This window comes from Gadus chalcogrammus, chromosome 19 (genome assembly GCF_026213295.1).
Source record: "Gadus chalcogrammus isolate NIFS_2021 chromosome 19, NIFS_Gcha_1.0, whole genome shotgun sequence".
Taxonomy (NCBI): domain Eukaryota; kingdom Metazoa; phylum Chordata; class Actinopteri; order Gadiformes; family Gadidae; genus Gadus; species Gadus chalcogrammus.
Genome location: NC_079430.1, coordinates 12,027,688 through 12,041,878, shown reverse-complemented (window position 1 = coordinate 12,041,878; position 14,191 = coordinate 12,027,688). Strand labels below are relative to the sequence as shown.

Below are 14,191 nucleotides of genomic sequence, written 5' to 3'. Positions count from 1 at the left end.
TGAAACATTTCATACAGATTACATATTTTGCTCTCACTTTGTTTTATAAAAGGTGTCCATTTGGAAATTGGAGATATTGCAGCAGAAAGGTAAAGAGACATATTTCAAAATTGTACGAATGCATTTTATTAAAACCCTTGAAAATCTGGTGAAAGTACATGCATAGTTAAACAAAAAAAGAAGAAAAAAGACTGCATTCGCAATGAGAGGAAATTACAGAAGGACCCAATAGCATTACACACAATGAAAGTAAAACCTTCAAGTATGTTTAGGTTATTCTGGCACATAATTTGTTCAACCTGGCTAAAACATTTATGCAAGAATTAAAAAAAGGATCACTAGTCTTATCATTAGCTGTAAAGTTAACAGGCTACAGACAACAAAGAAATCCACACAATGTATGTTCACGATAACCCTTAAGAGCTCAAGAGGTTTATCGAAGGTAAACATATTTTTTAAATCCAGTGTGAAGCCAAAGGATGACTTGGTCACAAGTATGGATGCCTTTTTTTTCAGCATTTCATAGAAATCCAGAATGGGATACATCTCGTGATGGATGTACCAGAGCAGGAGTCATTGCGAGGTAAAGGATAGATTCCATGACATGAAAACTGGAGCCCGTTCCAAGTATTATCAGATGCGCTCTCGTATTATCGTGCAACATAGTCTTTTCACATCCCTCTTGTCATCCATGCACTACAATAAGACACTTCACTAAGTTCACAGAAAACATAATCCTTTCGACAAAACCCTCCAACCGAGTCTGCTCCAGCCAACCCTTGACTAGGTCCCCCCACCCCCCTTCAGTTGGCCTTATGACACTTAATCGAGTGAGGGAGCACTCCCCTCAGTCTCTACAAACTCTGTACCTCAAAGTGGAAAAGGGCAAAAGAGTGTTGGAACATGTATAAAGGTGACATGGCGTTACTGAGATGGTGTGGATACTTGCCACTGACGGAATATAGCGAACACCCTTTTAGACTTGTCTTGAGGACACTGGAACACAAAGACGTGACAAATGGTTAGATCTCAAGAAACAACACAAAAAGATACAGCCCTTTATGCCAACGTATCATATCCAACAAAATCAGAATTTGGGAGGAGATAGAATGTTGTTCATTTACACGTGTCCCCTTTCCACTCCTATGTCAATACCAAAAACAGAGTATTATGGCATGCTTTATGGATAGAGAGCATTCTAGTTCGAAGCATATTGTCACATCATTTCGAATTACAAAGTCCTACACTTGCCTGTGCGGGACTGCCCTTTGAGGGGTTGGAGTTCTTCTTCATTGGTACGAGGAGGTCGAGCGCGGCCTTCCAGCCCTGCTGATGTAGCACAGAGTCTTCCTGTAGCAGCGGGATGGCTCCTCGATTAGTGTCCTCCTTCACCACGTTGACCCAGGGGCACCAGTCTCTGTGTTGGGCCAGTGGGTCAAATACATTCTTCTGTAGAGGCCCATCCTGAAAAGAGCATTCAGACAAACGGTTGAAAGCATATTCCTCCGTGCAAAGAGGAAGAAGAAAATCCTAATTTTAACAGAGCCTCGGGTCTGACGCCGATGGGAACTGAACCACAATGTCCACACACCCATTATCATATAGGCCATAAAACACAATACAAATTAAAATCGACAGCACCTTCAACACATAGAGGCTTGTCATTCTGCCATGGTTCCATTGTTGAACGTGAACACAACATTTATGGCACTGCCACTTACAGGGCCACCGGCTGAGGAGAGCCGGACGCGTTTTGGAGTGTTCACGGGACTGGCGGCGCCTTCAGATCCTCGCCCACGACCGGACGCATGCCTCTTGCCCTTGGGTAAGGGACACTGTGGCTCCTCGTTGGGGCCTGGGGAGTCCTTGCTGCGGGATCGCAGCAGTGTGGCGGACAGGGGGCTCTCAACCTGTCGTACAATCCACCAGAAACACCAGATGGTCGTCAAACGATTCACCTGGGAGTAGGGATAATTTCGCCGGGGTCCCAAGCGTCCCCGGCGAAATTATCGTCTATGATTTGATGACTGATTTCAACGATCAATGATAGTAACCCACCACAAACTGTTCACAAGAAGTCACAAATATATAGTACTTAACGTTGCCATTATCAGATAAAGATTATTGGTGGCCAAGTGCCTCACTTTAGCGTCCTTCACCCATCCAGCCACAGCATATTGGCAGGCATCAGTGCATTGTAGTGGGTGCATGCGTGCGTGAATGAATGAACGTGCGTGCATGCTGCGAGCAAATGTAATTTCAAAATAACAAACAAACTTAAAGCCGATGCATGCATCCAAAACTATCTGTTCAAAACCGAATAAACAAATCAAAAACAAGTGTCGATTATTCGCTTCAAATACTTTGGCGCGGTACCAAGCGGTTGAAAACAATGTTGGCGTCTCCTGTGTTTGCCTTGCTTACCGGCGTTATATTACCTAATTTGACTTTGGCAGTAATGTTGCGCCATGCACGCAAGTGTAAACACGAACAGTATAGCTGCGTGCCTGCCTGCTTTCAGCGAGTAATTATTTGTAATTATTTTTATTTTTTAAAAAGATATTTATCAGTCACAGCACTCACAGCAGCCTTTCCTCTTTGGGTAAGTCGGGTAATTTAATGCCAACCGTAAATCTTGCATATCAAGTAGGCTAGCAAACACCGTTGCCATTCAACTCAGTGTCCGCTGACTTTCTGCTTAATGTGAAACTCATAATATGCAAGTGTGTGCGGTTTCGTTTTTTTAAGTACCGGTTCGAGAACCGTTTTAGCACCGAAACCGTTTGAAAAGTACCGCGTAGGCACCGGGATCGGATAAACCCAAACGATACCCAACTCTATTTGCGAGTGTGTGGGGAGAATACGCGCATACAAAACAAAAGGACACTCACACACATGAATCACATGAATGGGAGTTCCTCGTAAACTCCTCTCTCCTGTTTAGCTCGTACCACAGAAACTTCGCCCTAAAGCATAGAAACATCCAACAGTCGCCCGTTACCTGATCTGAGCGCGAGGTGTCCTGGCTCCTTAGCCCCATGCGCCTTGGCGTGCTGGCGGGGGAGGAGGTGACAGACTGGTCCCCCTGGCCCTCCTGAGCTACTGCCGCACCCAACAGTTGGCCCGGTGCATGGGTAGGGGTTGGGGTTGGGCTGGGGCTGCTGTAAAACGCCTCGTCCTCGGTCACTGTTCCCTCCATCTGGTGAAAGTTCCACAAGCCCACTTTGCGCATGCAGAAGGAGCAGGTGAGGATGGGCAGACTCATGGCTTTCAGAGCTGGGCTGGGGGGGGTCAAGAGATAGGTGGTTGGAATCTAACCTGGAATCTGAATCTAAAAGGGAAAAGGGTCACTACTGCCAAAATGTACTCACCTAGCAGCCCAGCCACAGAGAGAAACAATACAGGCAGCCACCTGGATCGCCAGGGCGTCGGTCGAGTGAGCCAGACCCCGCTTCTTTTGCTCTCCCTCAATAAGCTGCAGTAGAATGCTGATCACATCCTCGGTCAGAGACTGCAAGAAAACATACCACATTTAAAACATGGCCAACACAGGGAGTTAAAGGGGATTAATCACGCTCGAATACAAACAGGGTAGTGCTTCAAATGTGTGTTGTGATCAAATGTTGCCGTCTGGACTTTTGTTAAAAAGATTGACAAAAAGGTTTGATCTTTGAAGCACTCGTCAGTGATTTGCTTTCTTAACAGATCTTTTTCACAGCGTAGGATAGTCATAGGTGTCGCTCATAACACTAATTATTGGTCAGCAATATGCGTGCATCTCTATGAAAATGTTATTTTTTTCTTCCAATATTTACAAAGATATCCTTTCTTTTTATCAACACAAGCTTAGTAGACATGGTGAGCAAGCCTTGCTCACCATTGATTTTAGGTGCTCTGGTTTCATGGCCGGCAGCTGCTGCTCCAGGAGACAGGCACTCTGGAAGCGGGCCAAGAAGGAACTAAGCAACGCTGTAGGCTCCGACGCCGGGACCAGCCAGAACCGCTCTGAAACGAAAGGAAACCTAAACATGCAGCGGGCCAACCACCTTCAAAAAACACACAGCAAATTTAAAACTACAGAGCTCAACCTGATCAAAAAAAAGAAAATCAATAACTTTTTGTTTCAATTAATTACAACATAAATCGCTCGTCTCCTGAGCAATACTCTTTTAGGTCTGGCTCCTACCAGGGCTTGGGAAGTCGGGCCAAGGGCAGAACTTTTCATGCTGTGACTGCAACTGTCTGGAGATTTCTACAATGCGGGATTCATCTTAGATTGGAAAAAAATGATTAGACAGTGCATCTCAAACACTAATCTCTAAGTAGGCTATATTAGTCATGTTTAGCCATAGTGTTTTACTCACATTTTTCCAAATCCAAAGTCGGTGATAGAGATGCACATAGAAAGGCCTGGCAGCTGGAGCATTTAAGCATATCACAGCCTACGTTGATCCAGCCATATTGCGCACACTTTAGAGGGGAGAGGATCCGTGGTTTACCTGCCCATCGCAAACAGTACACAAGCTAAGGAAACCTTTTATTTAGTTTGGACAACACATGAGAAACATTATGATGATGATTCGGTTGAGTGAATCATATTAAATGTTAATGCTGAGAAACCCCTCAATCAACCAAACATTTGGCCATGAGAGGTCCTCCTTGTACATTTCTTAATCTCAGAAAATCAGCAAAGGAAAATGCCAAATAAAGGATATGGAGAAGGACTCCACTCGGGAGAGAAAGGCAGCCTCGTTGGTTGCCACACAAGTTGCCGGAGTTGTGCTGGGTTCCACAAATGTCAAGCTCCCTTGTATGCTGAAATTAATATAAACACAGCAAACGTCTCAGATCTACATTCAATCCTTTATACATTCTTTACAGCATTCCTCAATGCGTGTTTGATTAGCTAGTGTTTTTTAAAGTTGTAGATGTTTTTTTAATCAATGAAAGGATCTGACTACACATGCGTAGTGATTTTTAACTCAGAGCATTTTTTAATACATTCCTCCAAAAGCATTATTGATCTGTTTTAGTCATCATCCGATCTGCAACGTCGATCAAAGATAAATACATTATATAATTATAAAACGCAGGAGTACATGTGCATTCATTTGAATCAAGTTTATAATTGTTCTCTGCATGTCCCCCGAACTGACAGCATAACGAACACAGCTCGTCCTAAACGAATACAATGTTGCTAACGTTGATTAACAACCATGCAGACCACACTGGAACAGGGGCATTCAGCCTCCATGGATCTCTGAAAATTCCATCTTCACTTGCACTGATGCGGGCTGCTTGCTTAGCAGTAGGCAGGCTAACTAGCTAACACCAACTTATGCGTCCTATTCTTTCAGAGATCCCATTCGATTTGATACCTATTGATAGATGTCTGGTCCGTGGAAGAAACGCCTCCACTGAGAAGCTCTCGCACTTTCTCCGGAGAAGTAAATGAAGACATTCCTTGGTTTGAGTTTCCAAGTCGAACACCACGACTGCTGATGGTCGCCATGATTCGTGCTAACTTCTAACTCTTCCCCGGGAAAAGTGAGCTGTGAACTGTTGTCTCGGGTTCCCCCTTCGACTCAACGTGTCCAGCAGACGGGAACACGATGTCCCAACCTCATTAATACATTCAGAAAGTCTGTGTCAAAAACACGCGAAAATATTTTAAATATACCGACTGAACAACAACAATTTATTTGTTAGATACGAATTTGCTTGACACCTTGTTTATGAATGGAATACTTTAGTTGAATATTCAAATAATGTTATGAAACAAAAAAATTAAGCCAAGTCCAGCCGTAATATTGTTAATAGCTGGTTTGTGTTATGTTTTGACTTTCTGGGCTTACTTATAACTCGTGTGTTACACAAATAACTTATAGAAACCCTTGATCGGTTATTTCGACGTAGTTTGCTGTGCTCCAAGAGGCTCAGTTATGGTCTACTTTCCTGGGCTCATTGCTACGTAAGCTTCATGCATTCACTTGAGAAAATCTTCCCCAGAACTTTGGTGGTCATTCAGACAGAAAGCCCGTTCCGATCTGCTTGACATGTGGCGTTTTTCCAGGATCTTATATGGCATGCTTCACGGATATATAAGATTATGCATATGATTTTGATGTATCTCGTTTGTTAAGAAAACTGAACAGAATATTTTACTGAGATAATAAACTCGTTATTTAGAAAAAAATAACGGCTGCATTTAATTCCATAAAATGTTTTATTTCAGGCAATTATGTCGTTAATTATAGAAAAACAAGAGCGGATTTATTTTCACAAGATCATATACGATGGATGCATGATGTATGATGCAGCCAGGTTGTGCTGCATGATGTTGAAGAATGAATTGTTGTGGATTGATTCACCATGTGACTCAGACCACTCACACTGTGCGCGCGCTGACACACCCCCTTACACACACATACGCTCACGCGCAAAAGGACACACAGGCCCAGTGTCTGACGAGGTATAGAAACTAGTAACACGGCCTCTGATTGGACGATTCTGACGGCAGGGTGAAACCCTCCATGGCCTGACGACCGGGGATGTATATTGACTGATAATGTTTTACCAGCACTTTAAAGAGTTTTGACTGCATTTTAGACTTTTCCCTGGACTGGATTGTAACGGGGAGACCATGTCGGACGCTGAAGGAGCTCGAAGTCCGGAGCAGCTGAATAAATTCGAGAAAGTGTCCGGGAGGCCGCCGCTGTGTCTGTCGCTAGCAGGTCTGTACCGACACTAGCACGACGTGCTAGCGGCTAACGTTACCACAGCAGCTCCAGCAAACAAATGACATGTTATTAACATCATTCTGAGATATATGCGCTCTCCGATTCACATATGGGTCACGCTCAACACTATGACTGTTTAAAATGTCTTGTTTTACCACTTGGGTACACAAATGACTTAAATCAACATACCTTTGCGATATTGACACTCCGATCCTGTTATGATCTTTACTATGAGTCTGGCTAATGAAGATAAAATAGGAAATTTCATACATATTTATGATCAATTTAAATTGCGATGCTCCTCTCAGCTCGACCATTGATAACTGGATGAAGCAAATATTGACCACCGTTAATGAGTCGGACCTTTCGGTCTCTGGATCGACTCATTTACGGTGGTCATTTTTTTGGTTCATCCAGCTGCTCCGTCATTTTTTAATAACTTATTCTTGAAATCGAAAGTATGCAGTCGTGTTGTTAATAGCATGGCTGTTTACGCGTCAACGATTGAGAGGAGTATTAAGCCGTGTGACATTTGGTAGACAAATTGTCAGTTTAAAGTTGGGAATCCACATCGTTCTTAATTATTAACTGAGGTCATACCAGCATCTTTCAGTATAAATAAGGACTACTTTTCAAAAGTGGCTATTTCTTTTTCTGGAACACCTTTTATTTAATTAATGATTCTAACAGGTCAGTGCTGTAATAGTATCTTACCTAGCATAGCGAAAACAACTTTGTCTTTGAAGTTCTCTTATCCAGTCCAAGTTAAATACTGCAACGTGAGTGGAAGTATAAGGAAACTCCACAGTGACTTGCTGACTTCTGACTCTTTCAAATTATACAGGGTCCACAGTGTACTGTGAACCCTGATATGTCCAAGAACCATTGCTTGTTATTAAGACAAGACATTTTAAGTGGGCCATGATACCCACCAAGTGGTTTCTTGTCCTCTAATCCGGATGCCTTCAACCGTCATGTAAACTATGAACAGGTCAGGCCTACCCAGGTACCTCTTGGCAACGACTACAAGGTAGCATAACTCCTTCCTACTTAATAATCCATGTTCATACTAAACACTCCTTGCCAACTGCATCCATCTGTTGACGGATCTCATTGACTTTGCAAGAGGGGCGATCCCGAAATGCATTGTGGGTCCGTCCGTTCCGTCGGCTACGTCTCTTGCGTCCAGAAGTTGAGAACATTTTTACTTTTCCGGCTGTAACGGATCCGTCGGCCAATCAGATCATGGCTCCGTCGGCAAATACCGCTCCCCTATCCGTCAGACACGCCTTCCGTCGTCCGTTGACGGACGGATGCAGTGGGCAAGCTGCGTAATCCCATACCCCAAAACACCTCTGTCGTCCCCTTATTTCCTGCTAACGTAGTGCGTACCATCTCTCTATTTACTCGGTTGTCCCCTCGCCTACTGACCTTCCATATTGCCCTCCAGGGCAGCGCACGCCGCCCGCCCGGAGCGGCCACCGCTGCGTGGCGGACAACACCAACCTGTACGTGTTCGGCGGCTACAACCCGGACTACGAGGAGTCGGGCGGCCCGGACAACGAGGACTACCCGCTGTTCCGGGAGCTGTGGCGGTACCACTTCGCCACGGGGTCCTGGCAGCAGATCCGTACGGAGGGCTACATGCCCACCGAGCTGGCCTCCATGTCCGGTGAGTAGCCTGGCTGCGAGGCCGTTGGAGGGCGCAGCAGCAGCCCTGTGACGCGTTGTGTTATGTGTTCATGTTTTTGCCGGTGGATGTGGACTGGGAGGAGTCCTTACATCAGGGCTGCCCTGACAATGATGAGTCGCCATCAGCAGTGCCTCTGCTCTCTGTCATATGTGCTCCACAGGGAGTGACGTGAACCGTTCCTCTGACCATTGAAAATCCTTTATGGAATATAAATGCCCGATAAGGCTTTCCTCAACAATTCTTCTATTTTCATCTGTACTTTGAATTGACCTCCTCTGGATACAGTTAAGTGCTTTGGATCAATGCCATATATTTCTAAAGGAGGGTAGTAATATATGTTTTTTGTTATCATGTCACCTCAGCTGTTTTGCACGGTAACAACCTGCTGGTTTTCGGAGGCACGGGCATCCCGTTCGGGGAGAACAACGGGAACGACGTGCACGTCTGCAACGTCAAGTATAAGCGCTGGTCTCTGCTGAACTGCCGGGGGAAGAAGCCAAACAGAATCTACGGACAGGTACGGTACCTGTTTGGAACTGGCTCTGTGGACACTGTGTATGCTGACATGCTTTCGTGACATTGTGTTGTGACAAAGCGGTTTCCTATACAAAAAACAGAAGTTGCACCATTGACATGAAAACAAATCCAAGGCTTTGCACGAATACGGAAACCCATTTCCTAACACGCATACAGAGAGGTATTCCCCAATGTGACCAAACAGCCAAGCGTGCCAGTAGCCTCTCAACCAGTCTTTACTCAAATTAAAAAGGCTTCAGTTTGTTTTGCCAGGGCACTTTCGATTTCATTTCATTAGGAGTGACATTTAATTCGGGTGAGGCATGATAATAATCTGTGTTCTCCCCGCAGGCGATGGCCATTATAAACGGCCACCTGTACGTGTTCGGGGGGACTACGGGCTACATTTATAGCACAGACTTGCACAGGCTGGACCTGACCACCAGGGAGTGGACCCATCTGAAGCCCAATAACCCCCCCCACGACCTGCCCGAGGAGCGGTAGGTTGGTTCTCCGTTCTATCAAATCCCAGATAACGATGCATTTATACTGAATGAAGAATAACAAGTCGCTGGTGAGTGGCGAAGAGAGAGAGCGAGTGGCGGGGGGGCAATGAACATTGAGTATCATTCCACTATTTTGGCCTGTTCAACAGAGGGAAAGAATGCGAGAGGAAGAGAAACGGCAGGCAAATGTGGATTTTGTGATAGACTTTAAAACATTTTTTTGCATGTTTGTGTCTCAGGTACAGGCATGAGATAGCACACGACGGACATAGGATATACATCCTGGGCGGCGGGACATCCTGGACCTCGTATCCTCTGGACAAGGTGCGTTGAACTCTGAGCTGGACGTAAAGCTTTGCACAGTGAAAGCCCAGCCATAATGTCGTTGAAAATGGCGGGGGGTTTGCCATCAAAATCCAACAGCCGTATTCGGTTTCTTTAACCGCAGGGTACTGCCTAATCGAATGGGGCAAACACTGCCAAAACATTGCTGCCTATTGGCCAACAACACCACATGCATGATTTGCCAACACCGATTACTGAGTTTTTTTCAGTTACTGCGAGGACGTTTCAGTTGCTGCACGGAATAATATAATTATAATCGAGTAAATAAAAATGTGTATAATAGGCCACAGTTCTGCTCTGTGCGGAAGATCATAGCCACTCACCGAACATTCTAATCATGACAGTTTGCGGCTGAGAGATCTAAGGCACGCTGCCATGCGTTCACACCAAAAGACCCGCATGTCTTTACCTGTGGAAGAGGGAGAGACGTCGGAGAACCCGACACAGTCTATTCATAATATTGTAATGAACACGGAAGAGGCAGTGAATGAAGTATTTGATTAGACAGCGATTTATTAGATACGTAATAAACCGTTGGAACACACAAGACCGGTAACCTTAGCAACGCCGGTAAACAAGCCCGCGAAGCCAAATCCCTACGAGAGCTTCCCGCGCTACGGCCACCCGGAGGCGCACAGAGCTTTGGGCCGTGATTTTATATATAGAACGTTATAAGACGCTGTCACCGAGAATTGGCGCGCTGCCAGACGCTGTCACTGAGTGAGAGGAGTGTTGACGGAGAAGATGGCGGTTGACCTAGTTTCATAGTTGATACAGTTTATACTCGGTAACACCGGTGTTGACACGAGTGTATAACTCGGTGTGAAAATGTCCACGTGTTTTGTGAAGGAGATGTAAAAATGTGCTTCAGGAGTATTTGCGAAGGGAAAAGTGGTATAATGGGGTTGTATGGCTGTTTACATTGGTTTGTTAGCTGTACACAAACTCATTGACTTAATCTCCCCTCGCAAAACCTTTATTTGTGGTGGTGTTTAAGGGTTTATTGTGCCACTTTGCTGTGTATTATGCCGTCACACGGGGGGATTAGGACAACACCATGGCTTTATTTTGAAGTACCTGTTCCCTTCTACTTCTCAGGTACATGCGTACAATCTGGAGACAAACTCGTGGGAGGAGATCTCAACGAAACCCCACGACAAAATAGGTCTGCGTCATGTGAAACCTCCACGCTAAAGCCTGGTCCTGCTCCTATACTGGGGATTTTACACCATACACTGCTCAACCCCAGGCTGAAGTTAGCCCACGACGTTCTTAACCTATGTTAACATAGATTTTTGCTGGCCTTGGACGAAGCATTCACACTTATGTTCTCAAGCCCCAGGCTACAAACATCTAAATAATCTGTCAAACATTGTTTGGTATGCTGTGATTGGCCTAGAGACTGAGGCAGGGCCGGCAAGCCCAAGTCTCAATTTGTTCGTCATCCACTTAAAAATAACATTATGCAAACACTTTCTTGGCCCTACGATAACCGTAGTGTGAAAGCCCCCATGTGTCCTAATCCAACTGACCTCGTCTGTGGTCCTCCAACAGGCTACCCTGCCCCCAGGAGGTGTCACAGCTGCGTGCAGATCCGAAACGGTGAGAACCATTTTTATTCATTCAACCCTAATTATCGTTGCCTTGTTTCCTTTCTCAGGAATGATCGCCCTTACCTTCTTTCCAAATTATTAGTGTGTGTGTGTGTGTGTGTGTGTGTGTGTGTGTGTGTGTGTGTGTGTGTGTGTGTGTGTGTGTGTGTGTGTGTGTGTGTGTGTGTGTGTGTGTGTGTGTGTGTGTGTGTGTGTGTGTGTGTGTGTGTGCGGTCTGAACAGGATGCGGTATATTTGCCCCATATAAATACAGGGGTTGTCTGTACAAATACAGCTTAATCCCTGAGCTTCGCGGTGCTCTTTTTTCGCAGATGTGTACATCTGTGGCGGATACAACGGGGAGGTGATTCTCTCCGACCTCTGGAAGATTAACCTGCAGTCGTTTCAGTGGAGCAAGCTGCCGGCCATGATGCCAGAGCCGGCATACTTTCACTGCGCTGCCGTCACCCCGGTCCGTACTACACAATCGTAAACAGTTAGCGTGTTCATATCTGGAAATGAGAAATTAACTGAGAGGTTCTGGTCTTAATCGTATTTTGGTATTTGTCTGGCGATTCGACTCAGAATAGCGGGAAGGATGGGCCACAGCCAGAAGATTTAGTTATGTTTAAGGTCAAAAGGGGAACAATAGAGGACCAAGTCGGCCACTGAAATAATTAATGAATGTTAACTCGCTCTCAAGTCTCGACAATGTGATCCATTTCACATTCGCTACCACAAGTTACCAGATCCCTACAAGCTACTCGTTCGGTGTATTTGCGTGCACATTGCGGAAAAAAAAAATAGTCAAGCAGTAGTCCTCAAATTATTGTATACAAATCGATTTTCCCACATACGTTCCCCATATGTATTATGCCTCCCTCAGTACAGAAACCTTCCACTGTGCCGTCGGCTGACGTTCTCTCCCTCTCTCCCCCTGGCCAGGCGGGCTGCATGTACATCCACGGCGGGGTGGTGAACATCCACGAGAACAAGCGCACGGGCTCCCTGTTCAAGATCTGGCTGGCCGTGCCCAGCCTGATGGAGCTGTGCTGGGAGCGGCTGCTCAAGGCCTTCCCGGTGCTGGCCACGCTGCCCACCATCGAGCTGCTCAACCTGGGCCTCACACAGGAGCTCATCGAACGCTTGAAATGAACCATCCCTACCCCCCCCACCCCACAACAGGACATTCGGAGCGGGAAAGGGAAGGGTTCGAAGGAAGGGAGGGATGGATGGATGGATGTAAGAGACACTGGCAGATCACAGGAATCGTTTTATGGAAGTCTTATCGTGAGGCTGGAGGGGGGTCTCTCCTTTCCCCCTGCCTAGCGTAGCCGCCCCGCCTTGAAAACCAAAAAAACCCAGTGGCTTGGGATGCCTTTTCGATTTTTTTTTTTTTTTTAGTTTTGCACTTAACCGATTGGGGGACGGCAAATAACAGGGAATGTTTTATGGAATAATTCAGCTATACACACAGCCCCCCCCCCACACACACACACACACACACATAGAAATATTCAATATTCCTTGAGATTCCTTTGCATCAACATGGAATGACACCATATTACGTCCCGTGCACACTACCCTACAAAGTGACGCGTTGCAGCACAGTCCATCTCTCTCATCTGTATTTTTAACCAGCCCCTCATTTAACTTTTTACTTTAAATTATTAAGGAAACCGTTTCAAATGGACAGCTGCATGATGTATTTATTTAAAGAGAAAAAAATAAGGATTTTGTTCGTGTACGTGATCTACCTATCAACTATTGTTTCCTTTCCTGCACTTTTGTTTTGCATACATGTTGCCATGGATTCTTCTGTTTAAACAGGGGGCCCTACTATGAATGTGCATTGTTAGTCTTAATAAGGGCGTCAATTCAAAAGTTTGAGGTGAATAGGACTTTATACAGCGTAGGCCTAACCTACTTGTTCTGTTAAAGGTGTGCCAGAGAGACTCACTTGTTCTGACCAGTCCAGCATTTCTGGGTCACTTTTTTTCACTTAACCATACATCACTGTGAATTTGGTGCTCTTAAAAAAAATGCTTTTATTCCAATAAACTAATTCTGATAAATGTTCATTCAGCTCTGCTTCGCAAAAAAAAACTTTTCTAAAAGATGATTTTAAAATAATTCCCTTTCATTTATTTAATGCAGTGCCTTTCCTACATCTTTTTATCTTGACAACTCATCTGTTGAGGAAGCATGTTTAAAGTGGAGAGGAGTCTTCATAAATCCCAAACGGCATTTAACCATACTTCCATCACAAGTAATAATTGAACAGCAAACTGCAAAAGATAATTGTAGGCCTGGTCTTGTGGACGTCAGGTCCGGTAGACCATATCATCTCCAAAACCAGTGTTTCAGGATCAACAGGCTTATGCAGAGTGCCATCAGAGTACAAGCGATTCACGAGAAACGTATGCCAAAAATAGAACCGCGTACGAGCAGCGTGGTTTTATTAACTAGACGAGGTTTAAGCTGCATCTCCGGTTGGGCCGGTATGCTGCGTCACAGCTCCCAGCAATGCATGGTTTTGCCTTCATGGTTTATTTTATTTTATCCTTTTCTGGCAACTGGCGACTAGCTGCATGGTGTACCCTTCTGTATGTTTCAGACAAAACCTCCCCAGGATTTTTATTTTGGGACTTCATTTTAAAGGGTGCCCAAAAGATGTTGACGTGTGTGTGTATATATAAATGTTGTGCTTTGAATCAATAAAGATGTACTGTCAGTAACTTGAATCGCGAGTCGTTTCAGTGTGAGGGTTTGTTTCGTTGTTCCCAGTGGTCACTTTCA

The 14,191-nt window shown here is 45.1% G+C and overlaps 2 protein-coding genes across 2 annotated transcripts; one reads left to right on the top strand and one right to left on the bottom strand.

Annotated features, from left to right (window-relative positions):
• Positions 1 to 104: 104 nt before the first annotated feature.
• Positions 105 to 5,607, bottom strand: zc3hc1 (zinc finger, C3HC-type containing 1). The gene is made up of 10 exons (XM_056578251.1): positions 5,379 to 5,607; positions 4,717 to 4,815; positions 4,365 to 4,516; positions 4,187 to 4,270; positions 3,878 to 4,005; positions 3,372 to 3,511; positions 3,002 to 3,281; positions 1,722 to 1,910; positions 1,252 to 1,464; positions 105 to 996 (listed from the first exon to the last, which is right to left on the bottom strand). Exons 1-10 carry the CDS (start codon positions 5,510 to 5,512, stop codon positions 925 to 927), a joined length of 1,491 nt encoding a protein of 496 aa, XP_056434226.1. The 5' UTR covers positions 5,513 to 5,607; the 3' UTR covers positions 105 to 924.
• An 842-nt stretch (positions 5,608 to 6,449) lies between these two features.
• Positions 6,450 to 14,173, top strand: klhdc10 (kelch domain containing 10). Its single transcript, XM_056577999.1, has 9 exons — positions 6,450 to 6,734; positions 8,191 to 8,412; positions 8,796 to 8,950; positions 9,301 to 9,449; positions 9,695 to 9,779; positions 10,899 to 10,965; positions 11,355 to 11,402; positions 11,725 to 11,864; positions 12,338 to 14,173. Exons 1-9 carry the CDS (start codon positions 6,644 to 6,646, stop codon positions 12,545 to 12,547), a joined length of 1,167 nt encoding a protein of 388 aa, XP_056433974.1. The 5' UTR covers positions 6,450 to 6,643; the 3' UTR covers positions 12,548 to 14,173.
• The last annotated feature ends 18 nt before the right edge of the window (positions 14,174 to 14,191 follow it).

Coding starts and splice junctions, on each gene's coding strand:
- zc3hc1 (XM_056578251.1), bottom strand. CDS start 5,512: ATGGCGACCATCAGCAGTCGTGGTGTTCGACTTGGAAACTCAAACCAA. Junction 4,517..4,716: donor TCCCGAGTGGAGTCCTTCTC/CATATCCTTTAT, acceptor TTAGCTTGTGTA/CTGTTTGCGATGGGCAGGTA. Junction 1,465..1,721: donor TCTCCTCAGCCGGTGGCCCT/GTAAGTGGCAGT, acceptor TGCTCTTTTCAG/GATGGGCCTCTACAGAAGAA.
- klhdc10 (XM_056577999.1), top strand. CDS start 6,644: ATGTCGGACGCTGAAGGAGCTCGAAGTCCGGAGCAGCTGAATAAATTC. Junction 8,951..9,300: donor CAAACAGAATCTACGGACAG/GTACGGTACCTG, acceptor TTCTCCCCGCAG/GCGATGGCCATTATAAACGG. Junction 11,865..12,337: donor ACTGCGCTGCCGTCACCCCG/GTCCGTACTACA, acceptor CCCCCTGGCCAG/GCGGGCTGCATGTACATCCA.